A 16,214-nucleotide genomic window follows, 5' to 3' on the forward strand; every position below is an offset into this window, starting at 1 on the left:
TCAGTATGCAGGTATCTCACGTGCCAGTGAAACCTAAAGCCCTCCAGGACTAGAACATAACTTACCACAGTCATCAGCAGCTTGTCAAACCACTGCAGCTTCAGCTCTGACTTGGGCCACATGTCTGGCCGTAAGGCTGTTTTCAGCAGGTTGACACAGCGGCGAGACAGCAACTCCGCAGGAGATCCAGCAGTGTTTGAGTTGTCATTTACCTACCAATTCATCAGAATTACACCCTTCGGTAACCAACTCATTCATTTATTATGGATTCTAAGCAAGCATATCATTTCTTACTTCTGCAACAGATAGGCTTAAGTAGTTTTATCAGTACAGTCACAGAGCCTTTAAATGCATAAAAAGCTGACAACTAATAGTAAACACCAGAATTGGTGTCTAAACTGCCAGCTAATTACCCCGAATCACCCATCAAAGGTGTATTTAAAAAAAAGTTTCATCCCATACTTTATTGCTACAACTCTGAACATGCTCAAGATGGTTAATCTTTACTGTTTGCAAGGTACCCATAAACATATGCAGCTCTTTACTCAATTCATCTATATACTTAAGAGCCCATCTACTCTGTGCAATAGACTGTGGTGTATAAAATCCCATGCTAATTACCAGCTGAGTCTGCTGCAGGAGCAGAAGCCATAAAACTTCTCAGCTTTGAGCTACACCCAGCTAATTTTCCCCACTCTAGAAAAGTTAGTTCTCTGAAAATTTGGTGAAAAGCTTTAGTTCTACAAGCTGGATGAAAAACAAAAATAATCCCATGTATTGGATCTTGAAAATACAACTACAGTCATTATCCTTACATATGTAATTGATAGTCATTCCCTATTAAACCCTCCAAATATCTAGTTTTGGGGTGAAGTATTCTTGCTCTTTAACCCAGGCAATAGCACAACCATACTTGGCAGCACCACGCAAACACATAAATGAATCAAGGAAACAAAGTATAGGAACACTAGAACAATCCAAGCATAAAAGGGCCTGTATGAAGAGAGGGGTTTATGGTTTTGGCTACTAATGCCACACTGGTATTTGCATATCAGAACAAACACACTACCTGGCAAGCGATCCTAATCAAGAAATTCACGACTGTGTCTGTGTGCTGCTTGTCAATCGGCTTGGCAAGGAGGGCATCGGCTCCTGGCAGGGACTGGCTACGTCCAAACACCTGCATGTACACAAAACACAAAACCCATAAGCAAGACTGAAGAAGGAAAACAACAAGAACAGATTTAAAATGTTTTCTAAAGCTAAAACCTTCAATTTAGGGACTTTGAGTTATGGGGGGGAAAAAATTATGCTGAATTGCTTAGTCAGTGCAGGTTGTAATTTCAGAGTCTCTGAACAAACCCTGATTTTTTCTTACAGCACTTATTGCTCCTGTAGCTGTCCTGAATCGTTTAACTTCTTGGCCAGAATCCACAGACAATCCTCTTTTAACAGCAGATGAGGCAGAACTTGCTCCTTCTCCACTTGCACTTGAGTCCATATCTGAATCTGGCTGAAATATCAGCAGTGTGCATGTTAAAAAAACTACACTTAACTGTGTAACAGTTCATTCTTTAACCATTTATTTAGACTTCCTACCTGCTGGTCTTTAACTCTTTGCAATTCCCATTTAATAACCACTTCAGCAAGATCCACAGCTAATTTTCTTTGCTCTACTGTAACACTGGGAGTGAAGCCCAGTCTCTGCATGGCACTAACCACATGCTGAACCAAGTGATGTCTCACTGGATAATAAACCTGAAAAAATGGTTTCACAGAAATGTTAGTCATTAACCAATAAAATTCTACAAAAAAAACCAGAAAGTTGAAATAAAGCAAAATGGTAAAATAGTCATCAATCCCAGAGTTTGCTAAATCTGTACCACATTCAAATTTTGCCATCTTGGAAAGTAACTGGTGCTTTCAAATAAAATTTTGGCTACAATTTTCAGTAGGGACTCCTGATTTCATGTACCCAAATGAACGTGTTCTTTTTAAGAGTCACGATTTTTCTCCAGGACCAATCATGCCAATTTTTTGCCAACCCTTTAGAGAGCTTCAACTCACATTTGAACACACTGAGACATTCTTCAAAAAGGGCTGAGGCATCTTTCCTCAAAAGTGCCTTAAATGTGTATTAGCTGTCCCTTTGGACTGCACTTTAATATGCATTTTCAAGTGATCCTATGCTGACATTCTGCAGCATTCCCTCATTTGTTTCGTGTTTGTGCAATGAGTTCATCTCATCTGACACTGAGTTTTAACTTCAGTCATGATAGAGTTTAATAAATTACTTGCTACTAAATAGTTGTTTTCAGTTATAGATAAGTATCTTTAGAGACAGATTATATATTACATATTATATATTTTGCAGCTAAACCATATACATCAGAGTATGTTATTTTTCTAATCAAACTGCAGTTGACGTCCTTGATATGGGAGATACAGTGACTACCAGAATCACTGGTACAAGTACCTTGAAATGTAGTATTATCAAGTACAAAATATGCACTAGTTGGGGAACACTATGACCCTCTTCCACAATGATTTTTCGCGTCCAGTGAGTGAGCATCTGATGTCCATCCTCCATCCGAGCAGGCACAGCTGGAGTCAGAATAGCCATGGCCTGCCTGACAATAGCTCGGGCCTCCAAGGCATGAGCCTTCAGAAGACTGTGAAAAACCTAAATACCAAAGTTTCTGATCAACATTAATACTATATGTATTTACAAAAACAAAGCATTTATAAAGAAAGAGAAACTACAACACATGTTTTCTAAAAAAATACACTTTTTCCCTGAAGGCCCGTAATTTGTTAAATGTACGACGACATATCATCATCAGAAGTATATACAGCATGTACTTCTGTTTCCTTTACACTCCGTTTTCTTCCTCCCTCTCCACTGTCCAATTCAAAGTTTTCCCTTGGTCCCCATATTCTGTCTCAAATGAAGTGTCTGTCTCTTAAATGAAGAAACATTTCCAATTTTTGTTAATTCAACCAAGGACTTTTCATTGTCTCACTTATCCTCCCTGTTTTCACTTACCTTCAAACTTTCTTCTACACTCTCCTATCCACAAGTAAATCATATCAAATATTTGGCCTGCTCCTTCTGTATTTGTGGTATTTGAATTTAACTGTTCCCTTTATACTAAGTATTCAAACCCACTGTGCAGCTTCTACCCTGAATCTTAAAATAAAGCACACTGCAGAACTTACCCACATCCCTTAAACAAACGAACACAAGCCCAATACCTGCAGAACTATCTTCTTATGGATGGCAAATTTGGCAATGATGTGTGCCAGAAGCAAATGGCCACTGTATTTGCAGGCTGGGTCCACACAGGCCTTGGACAGGAGGCAGGGCCAGGCAAAGGTCATGAGGCGCCTGAGTTTGCTGTTGCGGTTTTTGTTGTTGTCGTGGATGTGATGCGGGGCGTGCTCGACCAGCAGCGTGGCAAACTGCAGCAGGTGTATCCTCAGGGAATCCAGCATGTCAGCCTGCTTTTCTGGATCAAGTACCTAGCAATGAGGAGAGAAGGAAAGCGAGGGAGGGGAAAAAAAAGAAAAAGAAGACAAAAAAACCCAATAAGTTTTATTATTATAAAAGCAAAGTCTTAGCCTTTTGCCTTTTGAGTGGTTTTTAAGAAGACTAAAACCTGTAATTACTTTTTTGACTCGGTTTAGTACCCTCAAAACAAACTCCTGAAGTGTGAACTTTTAAATAATGAGTACATCTGGGAATTTCCAAAGTGCTAGTCTATAAAAATAAATAAATCAAAAACCCCAAGCTTTATCTTCAACATTTTTTTTATAATTGGTTTCATGAAACAGCAGTGAATTAGAAAGGTACTGCTGTTCAGTCATGGAAAGCTTTCTTTATAAGACTGGGATTACAGCCATGTAAGGCCCATGTTTAAAGACAGATATTCAAGTTCTGAAGGTATCAAAGTGAAAATTGTAGTCCAGTCCTACTGATGACTGATGGATCTCATGTTCAGTGTTATGATGTAACAGATCATAATATTCAGAATAGCACAACTAATTCAAATTAGGATTGAAAAGCCAAATGAGAGGAACAACTTTTTGTTTTAATTTTCAAACACTTTAGTGTAAACAAGGATTGTTACCTTTGTAATAAAAACACTAGTGATGCTTTCTGGATTATCTCCTTCTGGGTTTGAAGGTCCTAACAGCTGTTCACCTTCTCCCTTTTCAAAACTGTACAGGAAAGCAGGATTCAGGATATGTTGCAGCACCTACAGAATATAAACAAAAAAAGTTAGCCTGAACTACTGCATTCTTGTAATGGCAGCCAACATTCAAATACTTTCATATGCCAACCTGCATGTTGGACACACTCACCATGTTACAAAAGGAAGCTATAAATAAAACCCTAAGAAAAAGACACACGCAGATTTTTTCCCCCCTCTTCCTCCCTTCCAAGGGCAAAGATTCTTAGAAAGTGTAACCTAGTCAGTAATAAAAGCAAGATGAATTGCTGTCTCTGTTTATTATCACTCTTCTTCAGGTATGATATTTGCACCTAAATGGCTCTGCCAATTATCGAACTCGTTGACATTTAAGTAAGCAAGTTTTGTTGCCCTAGTTCCCAAGAAGAAAATTAAACCTAAATACCAGGCTTCTTTGATTTAATTGCTTTAGTTACCTTGGCTTTGAGCTCATCTCCAAAGTTTGGGTCATTCAAGTCTACAAACCGGAAGAACAAAGCCCGTTTTTGGGGAATACTGTAGTTTTTAGGGATCTCTTCTTCCATATATTCCTTTAAGAAAGTCATATTGCAGAGAAATCGACCCGTAAAAGCTCGGAGCAACTGGAAGAGTAACTCTATATCTCCATAATTCCTTCTGTAAAAACACATAAAATACAAAGCTTCTGTGAAAAAATACACAACTTATTATGCTGATGAAACTAATCTTGGTTTTAAAGGAGCAGAGAGGCAACAGCAGGCAGTACCAAAGGCATGGTTTTAGAGGAGTGGTAGTATTATGAAATATATTACACTTTCCCTTCAATAACTGCAAACCACTTTTAGTAGCCCTACATACCTTTATAGCACTAAAATTTTTAAAACAATTCATGCAAAGTATAGGAAATCAACATTTTTACTTACTTGCAGTAATTCAATAAGCAATAAGCCAACAGCTTTGGTTCCTTCCAGTTTGTTGCAGCCATATTCTCCTTACGGTGTCTCTCCTGGAAAGCTTCACTCACCCACACACGTTTCAGTTGATTCACCAAGGAATGTTGATTTGCTAACCAACATTCATCATTCTTAACAATAATACTTATGATCTGCCCAAAATAAAACAAGACAAATGCACAGTCAACACACAGCAGGTCTGTCAGTAGAAACAGTGACATAAAAACACCTCTTTAAGGGCAATTAAGAGTTCTAAAATATTCACCAGTAAAAAAAGTGAAATACAAACTAGTTGAGATTAAAAAAAAAAATTTCTGTAACAATTGTTTCTGCTGTCATGTTTTCCTCTTGTATCCTATTTGATAAAAAAGTGTAGTTAATTTGAGTCTCTCTTTCCTTCTCAGAGTGACTCCAACTACAAACACTTCACATGTTTTTCTGTGAGCTATAATACACACACACGCACGCACGCACACTGAAAGCCTGTAATGTAAGAGGTTTGCAGCTGAAGAGGTTTTAACTGTCTAGAGCAAAGATAAACAAGAATAAATGATACCTTGATAGCTTGGAACTGCAGATCCAGACGCATTGTGGTGGTGCTTGGAGACCCAGGTCTCACGGCTGCCTGGGTACCGACGGGTAAGAGCAGAGTGATAAATCGGTTGGGATTAGCTGCCAGGACATCTCGCAGGGGTTTGGCATCTTTATGCTTTAAGAAACTCTGCAAAAGGGGAAGAAATAATTTTAATAACCTTTAAAAGCCAAAATGCCAAAAGGTTATATTATCCTGAAGCTTTTATATCCCTCACTAAAGTTGCAGAGGTTGTATTTCACGTATATAAAAACATCGCCTACAACTTCAGTAACAGCCCTACATGATGTGGAAAGGTATAAAATCAACAGTTCAGGACAAACAAATACAAACCCAAGAATAGGCACCCTACAGTCAGAGTAAGACCATGATCAAGGACTACAAGGTCATACAGCAAAAAAGGTGCAAAAGATGAAAAGCTTTTTGTTCACCAGATCTGTGAAGTTGAGGGCTTTTTCCTGTTCCCCTTCCCACACGGCTTACCATAAACATTCTGCTCCACTGGGGATCATTTAAAGTGGCTTCCATCATGAACAGCTCCACAGTCTGGGACGGATGACGTGTCAAAAATTTTATCAGTGGTTCCCTGAATGGACTGCCAGCCTGAAAAATTCACAAAGCTTAAATTAAAAATGCAGAGTATAGAGTATTTTCAACTAATTTACTACCACTCAGAAAAATACATTTGACTTGGCATTCATGCAGATACAAAATGTTCAGAACTTTCATGATGACAATTTATTGACACTAAAAACTTAACTTCTAAGAGTGTAAGACAAATGTTAATACCTCCTAAAGGCTTGAAGAGCACATTTTATTACATCAAATATTCCCATGCCACATTTAAAATATTATAATTATTATACACTAATGTTTAAAAATACCATAAAGCAAAAATTTCAGCAATGTTAACTTCCACTTTTACCTCAATTAACATTGCTCGTTCTGTTTTCATAACAACTTCCAGGAGAGGTTTAACCAGAGTCTGTGGGGCAGCTGGGATCAGATGGAACAAATTTATAATTGCTGAACAAATCTTCATTTCCTACAGGTAAAAAGAAACAGGGTTGAATTAAACATTACCAGCTACAATGTATAAAAACAGTATCACACATCTCACTTATTTGTTCCTCTCTGTATTAGCATAGCCAGCAATCAAATGTAAAGGGTTAACATTTATACAGCATCTACTTACCACAGTGTATGAAACAATTGCTCTTGTGGCAGTCTGCCCTGCCCCCCCGTAACATCATGGTTTAAATCTTATTTTCTTTGTCAGTATAGTGGTGTTTTACAGGTAAGAGCTAAACACTGTGCAACAATACTGTTGATGGGGGAGTTCCACAGTGCTCACTGCATCACACCAAGTGGTTCGTGCATCAGACAGCCAGACCTTCCCATCTAAACAATTTCTCATACACACCCCACACCCCCAGATTACATGTGAGGGAAGAGAGACAGTTTTCCCACAGCACTGCTCAGTCTGTCTTGCAAACAGCTTGTTACTTCAAAGAAAAGTCAGCTCTGTTCTCCCACTAGATATTAAATTCTCCAGAAGTCTAAGATAATTTTGCATCTCTTTTTCATTGTGTGATTTAAATGGAGACTGTATTTCAGTCAGCTAGAGTGTGGATTTCCTTCAGTAAGAAAAGGGAAAGGAAAAAAACCCAAAACATCCACCTTCACCTCTCTAAAACCAAGTTCTAATGCGCAAAATATTATCAAGGGCCCTGCATTTCCTCAACTGAATTTAAACACAAAGTATTAGGCCCCACCCCTTTAACATGATCTGCACAGACAGAACCCGACAAAACTACTCTCCTGGATTGAAGTGCAGGACTGAGAACAAGAATAAAAACTTTTGAAACTATTTATGCCTTCAGAGAAACAAATTCCTGCTCTTCTCAGCATGAACATGCTTAACATCCTTAACAGCAATGGTATCAAAACAACTCTGCCACGGACAAACAGGGGACAATTCACAGCACTGCACTCAAAGGCACAATGCACTCTGCCCAAAACACAACAATAAAACTAACAAACCACAGTTTAAAAGAAAAAAATAAAAACAAACAACTACAACAAAAAAACCCATGACAACAAAAAAAAAAATTCCTGTGCCTCCACTGATTTTCTCACCTCTAGCCCTTCTGCAGCAGGCTGAACCAAAACAGAAGTCACAGCATGAAAAGAAAAAGCCCACAAAAATATCAAATAAATGTACAAATTAGTACATGCTATTCTTCAGGCTGCAGTCTAACTTCAGTACAGTTACTTTCTCATCTCAAATGGAAAGAATTGAGACAATGAGTATCTCACATGCTCCAAATTGCCCTCCAAAGAACTAGGATGGAAAGCATCCTTTTTCCTACTTGTACACTGATTAGACACAGTTTCTCAAATATTTATACTGAATAAAGAGATATTAGAGATTATTAAGTTAGGGGAAACCATATTTTAGCATCTTCAAAGACAAATTTGGCCAGCATCAATTATGAAACCACCAATTATGAAACCATTTTCAGTACTCCAACTGTCAAGCTATAAAGCCCCCTAAAGCTACAAAGTCCTCTTAGGCTGTAATGCAGAATATCCACCATGGAAATTCCACCAAGGAAATTTCCACCCTCTCACAAGAGGGACAGCTGGAGGCAACCATCTAGTCAAAACTTAACTCTTTCAATTAGCAGACATGACCTAAAATCCCACGCCTTTCCTTAGGGAGGTAGGGAAGAGAGGAAGAAGGGTTTAAATCAAGCATTTCACTCGCTGGGCCAATGAATTAGATTTTAATCACTAGTTAATATTTTATGTTTTAATTTGTTCATTTCTCTAAACAGCCAGGTCACAGTTCAGGATCACAGTAGGACTGTCATAAATTATTTAGGTGAACAAAAGGCTTAGTTATTCTGGCATCAATGTGGATCTTTATGATAGTCATCAACTATTATGCAGAATTTTTAACTGAAATGTATGAAGTTTTTATTTTGTCTACAGTTACCATTTACCTATGAAAACTCATTCCCCAGACTTTTGAACCATTCATGAAGAAGCCTTGCTGACCAGGCACTATCTGCACTCTGCTGGAGAACTGCATGACACCAGCATTGCCATCAAATGGCACCTTGACCCAGTGCTGCTGGAAAGAGATGAAATGATTGTAACAGCCCCCTGTACAGGTAGGGAACACCAGGCTTTCCCAATCAGTTCTCTCCTCCAACGTGTTTTTACCATCATCGGTATTTAACCACGTGGTCTGAATGATCCAACCCTGATAACACTCCCCAGCATTGCTCCTAAGTGAGTACCTCAGATTTTGGAATCTCATTATGATCAGGAAAAAACGAGAGTAAGTGAAATGCCAGCTACAACAACTGACCACCAGTCTCACCATTCCACTTTTTCTACATTTAGAAGATACAATGACAGCAATGACACCTGCTTGCCACAGCAACTGGCACATGGAGCATGCTGTCTGTGCCCTCCTTGAGTTTTTATTTTTTAAGGAAACTTTAGAGCAACAACTAGGGAGCAGAAAAGTAACATTTAATCAGCTCTGCAGTCACACAGTCCTATCTGAAATGATTCCAGAGACTTCCCTCCTCCCTCAAGACCCTCAAGATGTGACAGTAGATTCTTTCTCAAGTGTCTGGTGTGCACTTCCCCCTCAACATACCGCTGTTTTAAACCAACATTAAAAAAAAAAATCACAGATTTAGGAGACTAAACACACAATTACATAGAAAACATTAATAAAAAACATTAAAAGCGGGAGAATTTCCAACTAAACATGATTTAGGCACAACTAAAAACTGGTCTAGAGGTGCCACATTGTGGTCTAAAAGACTGTTGCTATAAAAAGATATGCAAAATATCTGTAATCATCACTTTTGAAGAGCAAATCCCAAGAGAAGAATATGAAGGCCTTGGAACTACTCTGACCCGAATAAAATGTGTTTAACTGAAAAATGGACAGTGTTTTAGTTAAAACATAAGAAAAAATCTATTCACCTTCATTAGAGAACATCCAGGACTAATATAAAGAAATGATCAAATTCACATTTAAAAGCTCTCTTTGCAATGACAGGAAAGACAAATGAAAAGCCATTAAGCCATTTCCACGTTTTAAGGGAAATAAAAAGCCAATCTAATTTCATCCTAATTTGAAAAACAAAGATATTAATGAAATTCCCCCCATTTTTTCCTAGTTCCAATAATAAATCTCAACACTTAATATAAGTGATAAGTAAAACATTAATAGAATTATGGGACTTCTGACAATCCACATAAAACTACACTGAAGCAGGAATTCCCATCAGTGCTGTATTGCTGAGAGCACACAGTATTGACATTACTGTACAATTTTCCATTTATAAGACAACTAATCAGCTTCCCATAGTTAACACTGAGACCATTAGTTTCAATGGGAGAGAGATTTTAATGTGATCTCAACAAGTAAATACTGAACTTGGTTTTAATAAATGTAATTCACAATTAACTGGGATTATATTATCATTATGTTTAATTTTCAAAAGACTATGTTGGGAACATCAAACATATTAGTGAAGAAAAGAGGGATTATGCTGCTGAGCTCATCAGCCATTCCAATGAAGAGCAGATTTCTAAGTGGAAAATCCTGAGGGAAAAAAAAAAAAAATCCTTGAGCTGTTCCCACACCAACCTGTAAGTAAAGTCTTTAAAGTAACCCTTTTAAGCAGATAAGAAGCTTCTCTTACTGAGATTTCTAACAAACATTCAATATAGATACAAGTTCATCAGCTTGTAACAAAGCATCAGTGTGTAATCAGTCATGGCAACATTTACAAGTGAATGAGTTCTGTAATTCTAAAACGTTAATACCACTTATTTCTTCTCTTCTCACATAAAAGCTTTCATTAACTCACATTTCCATCGCTCCGTTGTCCACCTTTGTGTGTAATAACTACAACTTCCATCCATTTACGCAGGTGTTGCTATAAAGAGAGGATAATTAGTATTATTCTTTTAATTAGACTGTTCCACTTTAGCATAAAATAAAAGAAGTAGAGGCAGAAACAATTCTTTGAAAAAAACAAAGGGAAAAATTATTAGCTATTTTCATTCCCTCAGATTGAAAAGTCTTCTGTTACTAAAAGCCCTCTCCATATTCACCTAAGCAGGGATTATAAGAGTACATACATTACACACCACAAAAAACCTAAGTCTGATAGGTTTACACTTGTTTAATCATTTGCTTGATATGGATGCGTTTAAATATCCACGCCAAAAGGATAAAGAATTCCCATATACAGTTTAAAACCTGCAAATAAACACTGCAATACCTTCCAAAATTTAATAAATAAAGAAAGTACCAACACAGACTTAGTCCATTAGGAAGTAAAACATATTTTCAAGGTACTGGTGGTACCTTGCTTAAAGATAAATTTGTCCAAGCAGACCTTAGCATAAGTAGCTATGTCTTCACTAAAAAATAACATCTCTTAACTTTTTGGTTTAGCAGCTCTTTCGAAACTAACTCAAAATGTTTAAAGAAATCGCATTTTTATTAATTGTGAAACAAAAATCTTTCAATTCCAATACACACATTGAGTCACTACTGAACTATTCTTTGACTTTTCACCAATACAAATAGTAGCTAGAAGAAAATTGCTTCGGGAAGAGCTAAAGAAAAAACTTGAATAGGCTTACCATCATCTGATCACAGAATTTATCATTGAAAGAGTTCGGGAAAAGTCTGGTAACTGATGTCAAACGATTCACAACGTTCAGGGTCAGGCTTCGATAGTCTCCCAACATCATCAGCAATGGCCTCATGTGGGTGTGGATTTGATCCACTTCTATGGTAGCTCCTTCTAAGAACTGCAAGAGAGTACATGACTAAGATACAGGTGGAGAGGGAAGCGACTTCTGTGCAAGCATCTCTCTTCAAGAAAGCTGACTTGATTTTTCTTCTTGTGTTTTGCACTTTCAGAATGCAATAGCTCAAACAACACTTATTGCTGGAAAAGTATCCAGTGACAAGATGGATTTGGGAAGCACTGAAGTATTTCTGACACACGGTAGGATATTCTATAAAATAATCAAGTAGGAGATCTTAATACAGACAGATTGAAAAACTGCTACAGCTATAAATTAAATACACAGCTATGGATGAACTACTTAGACACCGCTTTATTAAGAACTGCCTGTGAATGCAGCCAAAGGCAACAGAGCAAATTTCTGTGTTACAATCTGCATGCATCCTGAGCAACATAAAAGGTCAAAAGAACCTGTCTGCAAGCAGTCAGAGACAATATTTCCTGTCATAACCAAACATCCTGTGGGCGTGAATTTATCACAGGAAAAAAAACTAGAAAAATCTGATGTATAGGTCAAACAATCCTTATTTGCTCCCTCTTACACCTCAACCCAACTGCATTGTCAACAAGCCACAAATAATAAGTACATTCCCTCTCCTGACCAGAGTGACAGGAAAAGACATCTGACTTTTGGTCAGTCAATGGCATAAACAAATGCAAACAGTTACATTCCCTGTTACATGTCAGCCAATCTACACAGCATTACTTACAGCATCTTTGTAATTTTATTAGCTTTGTTTTCATTTAGAAGAATAGTATTAAAATCTTGCTGAATTGGAACTAGGCACAGTTATTGGATAACAAATCATGATGAACAAATATCTTTTTCCCTGCCCTTCCAGCTGGACAGAAAGACTGAAAAGATTTACCATGGTCCTTATCCAAGAGTTTATAATGCTTAATTTCAAGCTGGATAATTTTTATGGTTAAGTTCAGGCCCCCAGAAGACCACATCTGACACAAACTTTTATCAGTGTCAGTAACAAAAACTGAACAGAGCAGCCAGTATTCCCTGTAGAGAGCTTTCCCAAGAAGTTTTGTACCAAGGAAGTAAAGCAGAGAGAACAATGGCCTCAAAAGGATGTTGTTTAACACAGTCACCTTTCTCATGCATGCTTCTCCTGCCTCCTGCAGTTCATTATTTGTTGAATTCAGCGCCTTGAAGAGTGCAGCAATGATCTTCTCTCTTGACTGAGGCAAGTAATTGCAGGCAGCTAGAGCATCTGCAAATATCAAAGGAAATTTGTTCTCTTCGTTAACACAGTTTCAAAAGAGAGGGGAAAATAAACCCTAATTCTACACCACTTCTTGTTTCTTTTTATGTCATCTTAAATTACAAACAGTTAAAGCATTACATGCATTGCCAAAAATAAGATACATCATAAAACAGTAAAAGAATGGGAACTCCATTAGTGTTCTTAAGTTTTCCTAATGCTATATAACATAATTAATCTCAAAATGTTTAGGGTTCATTTCAGAAACTAAATTCTAGTCATTAAGAAAGCAGCAATACTTTCCCATTATTCTCTCCATTAAACTGTGACCTCTGGAAAGCAGTCATCAGTCTTCCAGGGCTCAGGTTTTCTGCTGATCCTGGGAAGCAAACTGCCCATTGCTCACAAGGACACTTAACTACACCAAACTTTGTTCAGGAATTTTACTTACTTAAGGCCGCAATTCGAAGGGGTACAAGAGATGGAAGACTTTTGTAACAAGGTAGTTTCATTAAGGCAGAATCTTCAGCCTCACATAAATTCAATAACTAGGAAAAAATAAACAATCCTTTTTAGGCATCGTGACTCTCATTTGAAACAGTACCTTTTGAGTCTTGTTTCCTCAGAGCCAAGTTTATGGAAACACATTAATCAACCTTCACATTTCACCTTTTGAAAGTTTTAAAATGCACAAAGAAAAATGCATATTTTTAACACTGAAAGTACTAACACCATCACTGATAAGTATCTACATTGGAATATAAGAACACAAAGAGAAAGTACCTCTGTGTAGAAAACCTTGTGCTCCACAACATTTAGATCCATTGTAAACAATCGGGGTTGCAGGGTTGTGCAAAAGGTATTTCCCTCCATCAGGCCAATCTGGGCATTTGCAGGTTGATGCCTAAGTAAATGCTTTTTAGGAGGAACCATGTCTTGGAGAACCTACACAACACAATTTAAATGACTGAATTAGTATCCTATTCAAATGACCCCACAGACCCAGGCACTGAGAAGACACCACTAGTCATGGCTGCACATTTCTATCCATTTGCTCCAGATGTATGGCTTGAGAAATCATTAAGTAAGAACAAAAGTATTTCTCTGAACTAATTTAATTCAGCCAGTTCACAAAACAATGCAGTATCTGTAATTAATACATATTTTCTGTTAAATATATCTATTATATTTAATAACTTCACATGGTGTTATAAACAACAAAGAAATTCATAGATTGAAGCATTTCAAACATTCAAGTAAAGAAACAAGAATATATTAAGCTCCCGAAATATCAGAAAAACAAAAAAGTCAGTGTAACTTCTTTCCATTACACCAACTTCTCACTCTCCTCCATAAACATCCTTAGCAAAACAAGATATCAATTAGGAGGCTTGTCTGTATGTTCCCAAACTACAGTAATGACATCTCTAGTTTGGTATGTTGTCATGGTCCTTAGGGCTCATGTACACTCACTTGTCTTTCAAGAGAATGAATGCTATTAGCATTAGTGTCTAGCTAAAAGTTATTTCAACACCAGTTTGGATCTTTATAGTCCCTTTCTGGATAGGGAAAGGCATAGTAATATGCCTCATATTTAGAGAATAGCACAAAGTGGACATTCAAAATGCAGTATCTATACAGCCTAGCTTGGTGGTTGGATGAGCAGTCCATAATTTAAGGAAGTAAATTAATCTAAAGACACTATAAATACTGACCAAGAGTCAGGCACAGCTGTATGAATTTCTATAGTGCTCCAGCCACTATGTACTTTAAAACAATGAAACTCAGCAAATGACAAACATATGCTATCAAAGCACGAAGAACTTCATTTACTAATGTGGAAAAATGTACCCAGGAAAGCATTTCTGCAAATCCAAACTGGAAAACAACTTTAAACTCAGGTTCAGTAGGTATTTCTGCTTACCTCTTTATGTGGCTCCATAATCACTGTGACACTTTTTCCAGTGACCTGTGCAAGCACCTGCAATGAATGCATGGCTTGTTTTCTCACAGTAGAGTTTGGAGAGGTTACTTCTCGAACAAGGTCATGTGTTACATGATGGAAAGACTTTTCCTGTGCTGCCAGGATTTCTTCTGTTTTTTCTTCATCTTTTAAAGGAGTTGCACACCTGATCAAGAGCTGTTCTAACGTGGTCTTTGCCATAGCAACTGCTCCATTGGAAACCTGGGGCATCACAGATTATTTTTATTAACTAAGTACAGAATAAAGATCTCAAATCTACACACTACTCACCAACAAACTTAGAATTTCATTTTGACGAATCCTGTGCAAATGGTTAAAACCATATAAAAATAAAACTTAAACAACACATATTCAAACAGTCTTCCCATCAATCATTCCAAAATTTTGAGCTGCAGTGCAACATAATTTTATAAATGACCTCAAGCACTGGAATCCTTCACAATGTTGTCACCAGGTGATTCACAATGAGAAATGACCAGGCAGATGGTTCTCTAGGTACATATAACTACATACAGTTTTTTGGTAAAACACAAAATGAACAAAAAAAATCAGTGGGTTTTGTGCATGTTTTTCAGGAAAAGAGGAAATGTTCTCAAGTTTCACCAAGGGAGGTTTAGATTGGATACTGGAAAAGAAATTTCTTCAATGAAAGGATGGTCAAACATTGGAATAGGCTGTCCAGGGAAGCAGTAAGTGTTCAAAAAATATATAGATGTGGCACTTGGGGATATAGTTTAGTGGTGAAGATGGTAGCATTTCATTAATGGCTGGACTTGATAATTATTTCCAACTAAACAGTGATTCTATGACAAGTGACAGTGAATCCATGTTCTTTTGGTGACCTGCATGGGGCCTGTACCTTTCTACTCTAAAAGAAACAAGTGTAATCCCAACAACTTCAGCAAAGTTATGTGCAAAATCTGATCTCATTCCTAACTTCAGGTCTTGGTTTAAGTTAAAATGACTAAAATTCACTCCCAACAATTGCAGATACGATGCATTCTGAAGTTCAATAAAATCAAGATTAGCAAGAGTTCAATCTGTGTGAATTTAGGAACAGAAGTTTTTCCCCACACGATTTGATATAATTCATTCATTACATACCTCTCCAGTCAAATCCATCATAACAAAGAGAAGGGCCTTCAGGAAAGTTTGCTGGTTCTGGAGAACCCAAATTAGTGGCAGCCGTTCCATAAGAAATTTAATGGACACAACACCTCCCAGTTTAGCATACCAGGCTTGTTCATAACAGCAAGCACATAAACGCTCCACAATGTACGAAAACAAGGGAAGCTGACAAGCCTGGAAACAAAGAAATGGGTCAGTTTGCCATTTTCAGCTCATTGGTAGCCTCCAAAATTTTAGAAGCAAAATTGCATTGACTGAAACTACACCATTTAAA

The 16,214-nt window shown here is 37.4% G+C and overlaps 1 protein-coding gene across 4 annotated transcripts in view; it reads right to left on the bottom strand.

Moving 5' to 3' along the window:
• LOC113990613 (transformation/transcription domain associated protein) overlaps window positions 1-16,214 on the bottom strand; it is a 75,987-nt gene that overhangs the window by 39,626 nt on the left and 20,147 nt on the right. For 3 of the 4 annotated variants that reach the window (XM_039391123.1, XM_039391127.1, XM_039391119.1), the window contains 20 exons: window positions 15,917-16,114; window positions 14,753-15,013; window positions 13,612-13,773; window positions 13,280-13,376; window positions 12,716-12,837; window positions 11,445-11,615; window positions 10,661-10,729; window positions 7,896-7,916; window positions 6,682-6,801; window positions 6,240-6,359; window positions 5,721-5,885; window positions 5,135-5,316; window positions 4,670-4,868; window positions 4,131-4,259; window positions 3,256-3,522; window positions 2,477-2,683; window positions 1,600-1,758; window positions 1,379-1,513; window positions 1,070-1,180; window positions 66-212 (listed from right to left, as the gene is read on the bottom strand). In XM_039391123.1, the coding sequence (XP_039247057.1) occupies window positions 66-212; window positions 1,070-1,180; window positions 1,379-1,513; window positions 1,600-1,758; window positions 2,477-2,683; window positions 3,256-3,522; window positions 4,131-4,259; window positions 4,670-4,868; window positions 5,135-5,316; window positions 5,721-5,885; window positions 6,240-6,359; window positions 6,682-6,801; window positions 7,896-7,916; window positions 10,661-10,729; window positions 11,445-11,615; window positions 12,716-12,837; window positions 13,280-13,376; window positions 13,612-13,773; window positions 14,753-15,013; window positions 15,917-16,114 (3,042 nt within the window). The remainder of the gene's footprint in view (window positions 1-65; window positions 213-1,069; window positions 1,181-1,378; window positions 1,514-1,599; window positions 1,759-2,476; window positions 2,684-3,255; window positions 3,523-4,130; window positions 4,260-4,669; window positions 4,869-5,134; window positions 5,317-5,720; window positions 5,886-6,239; window positions 6,360-6,681; window positions 6,802-7,895; window positions 7,917-10,660; window positions 10,730-11,444; window positions 11,616-12,715; window positions 12,838-13,279; window positions 13,377-13,611; window positions 13,774-14,752; window positions 15,014-15,916; window positions 16,115-16,214) is intronic. The other variant, XM_027726173.2, reaches the window with a different exon arrangement.

Source organism: Pipra filicauda, unplaced genomic scaffold (assembly GCF_003945595.2).
Source record: "Pipra filicauda isolate LSUMZ 115617 unplaced genomic scaffold, ASM394559v2 scaffold129_size2064235_pilon, whole genome shotgun sequence".
NCBI lineage: Eukaryota > Metazoa > Chordata > Aves > Passeriformes > Pipridae > Pipra > Pipra filicauda.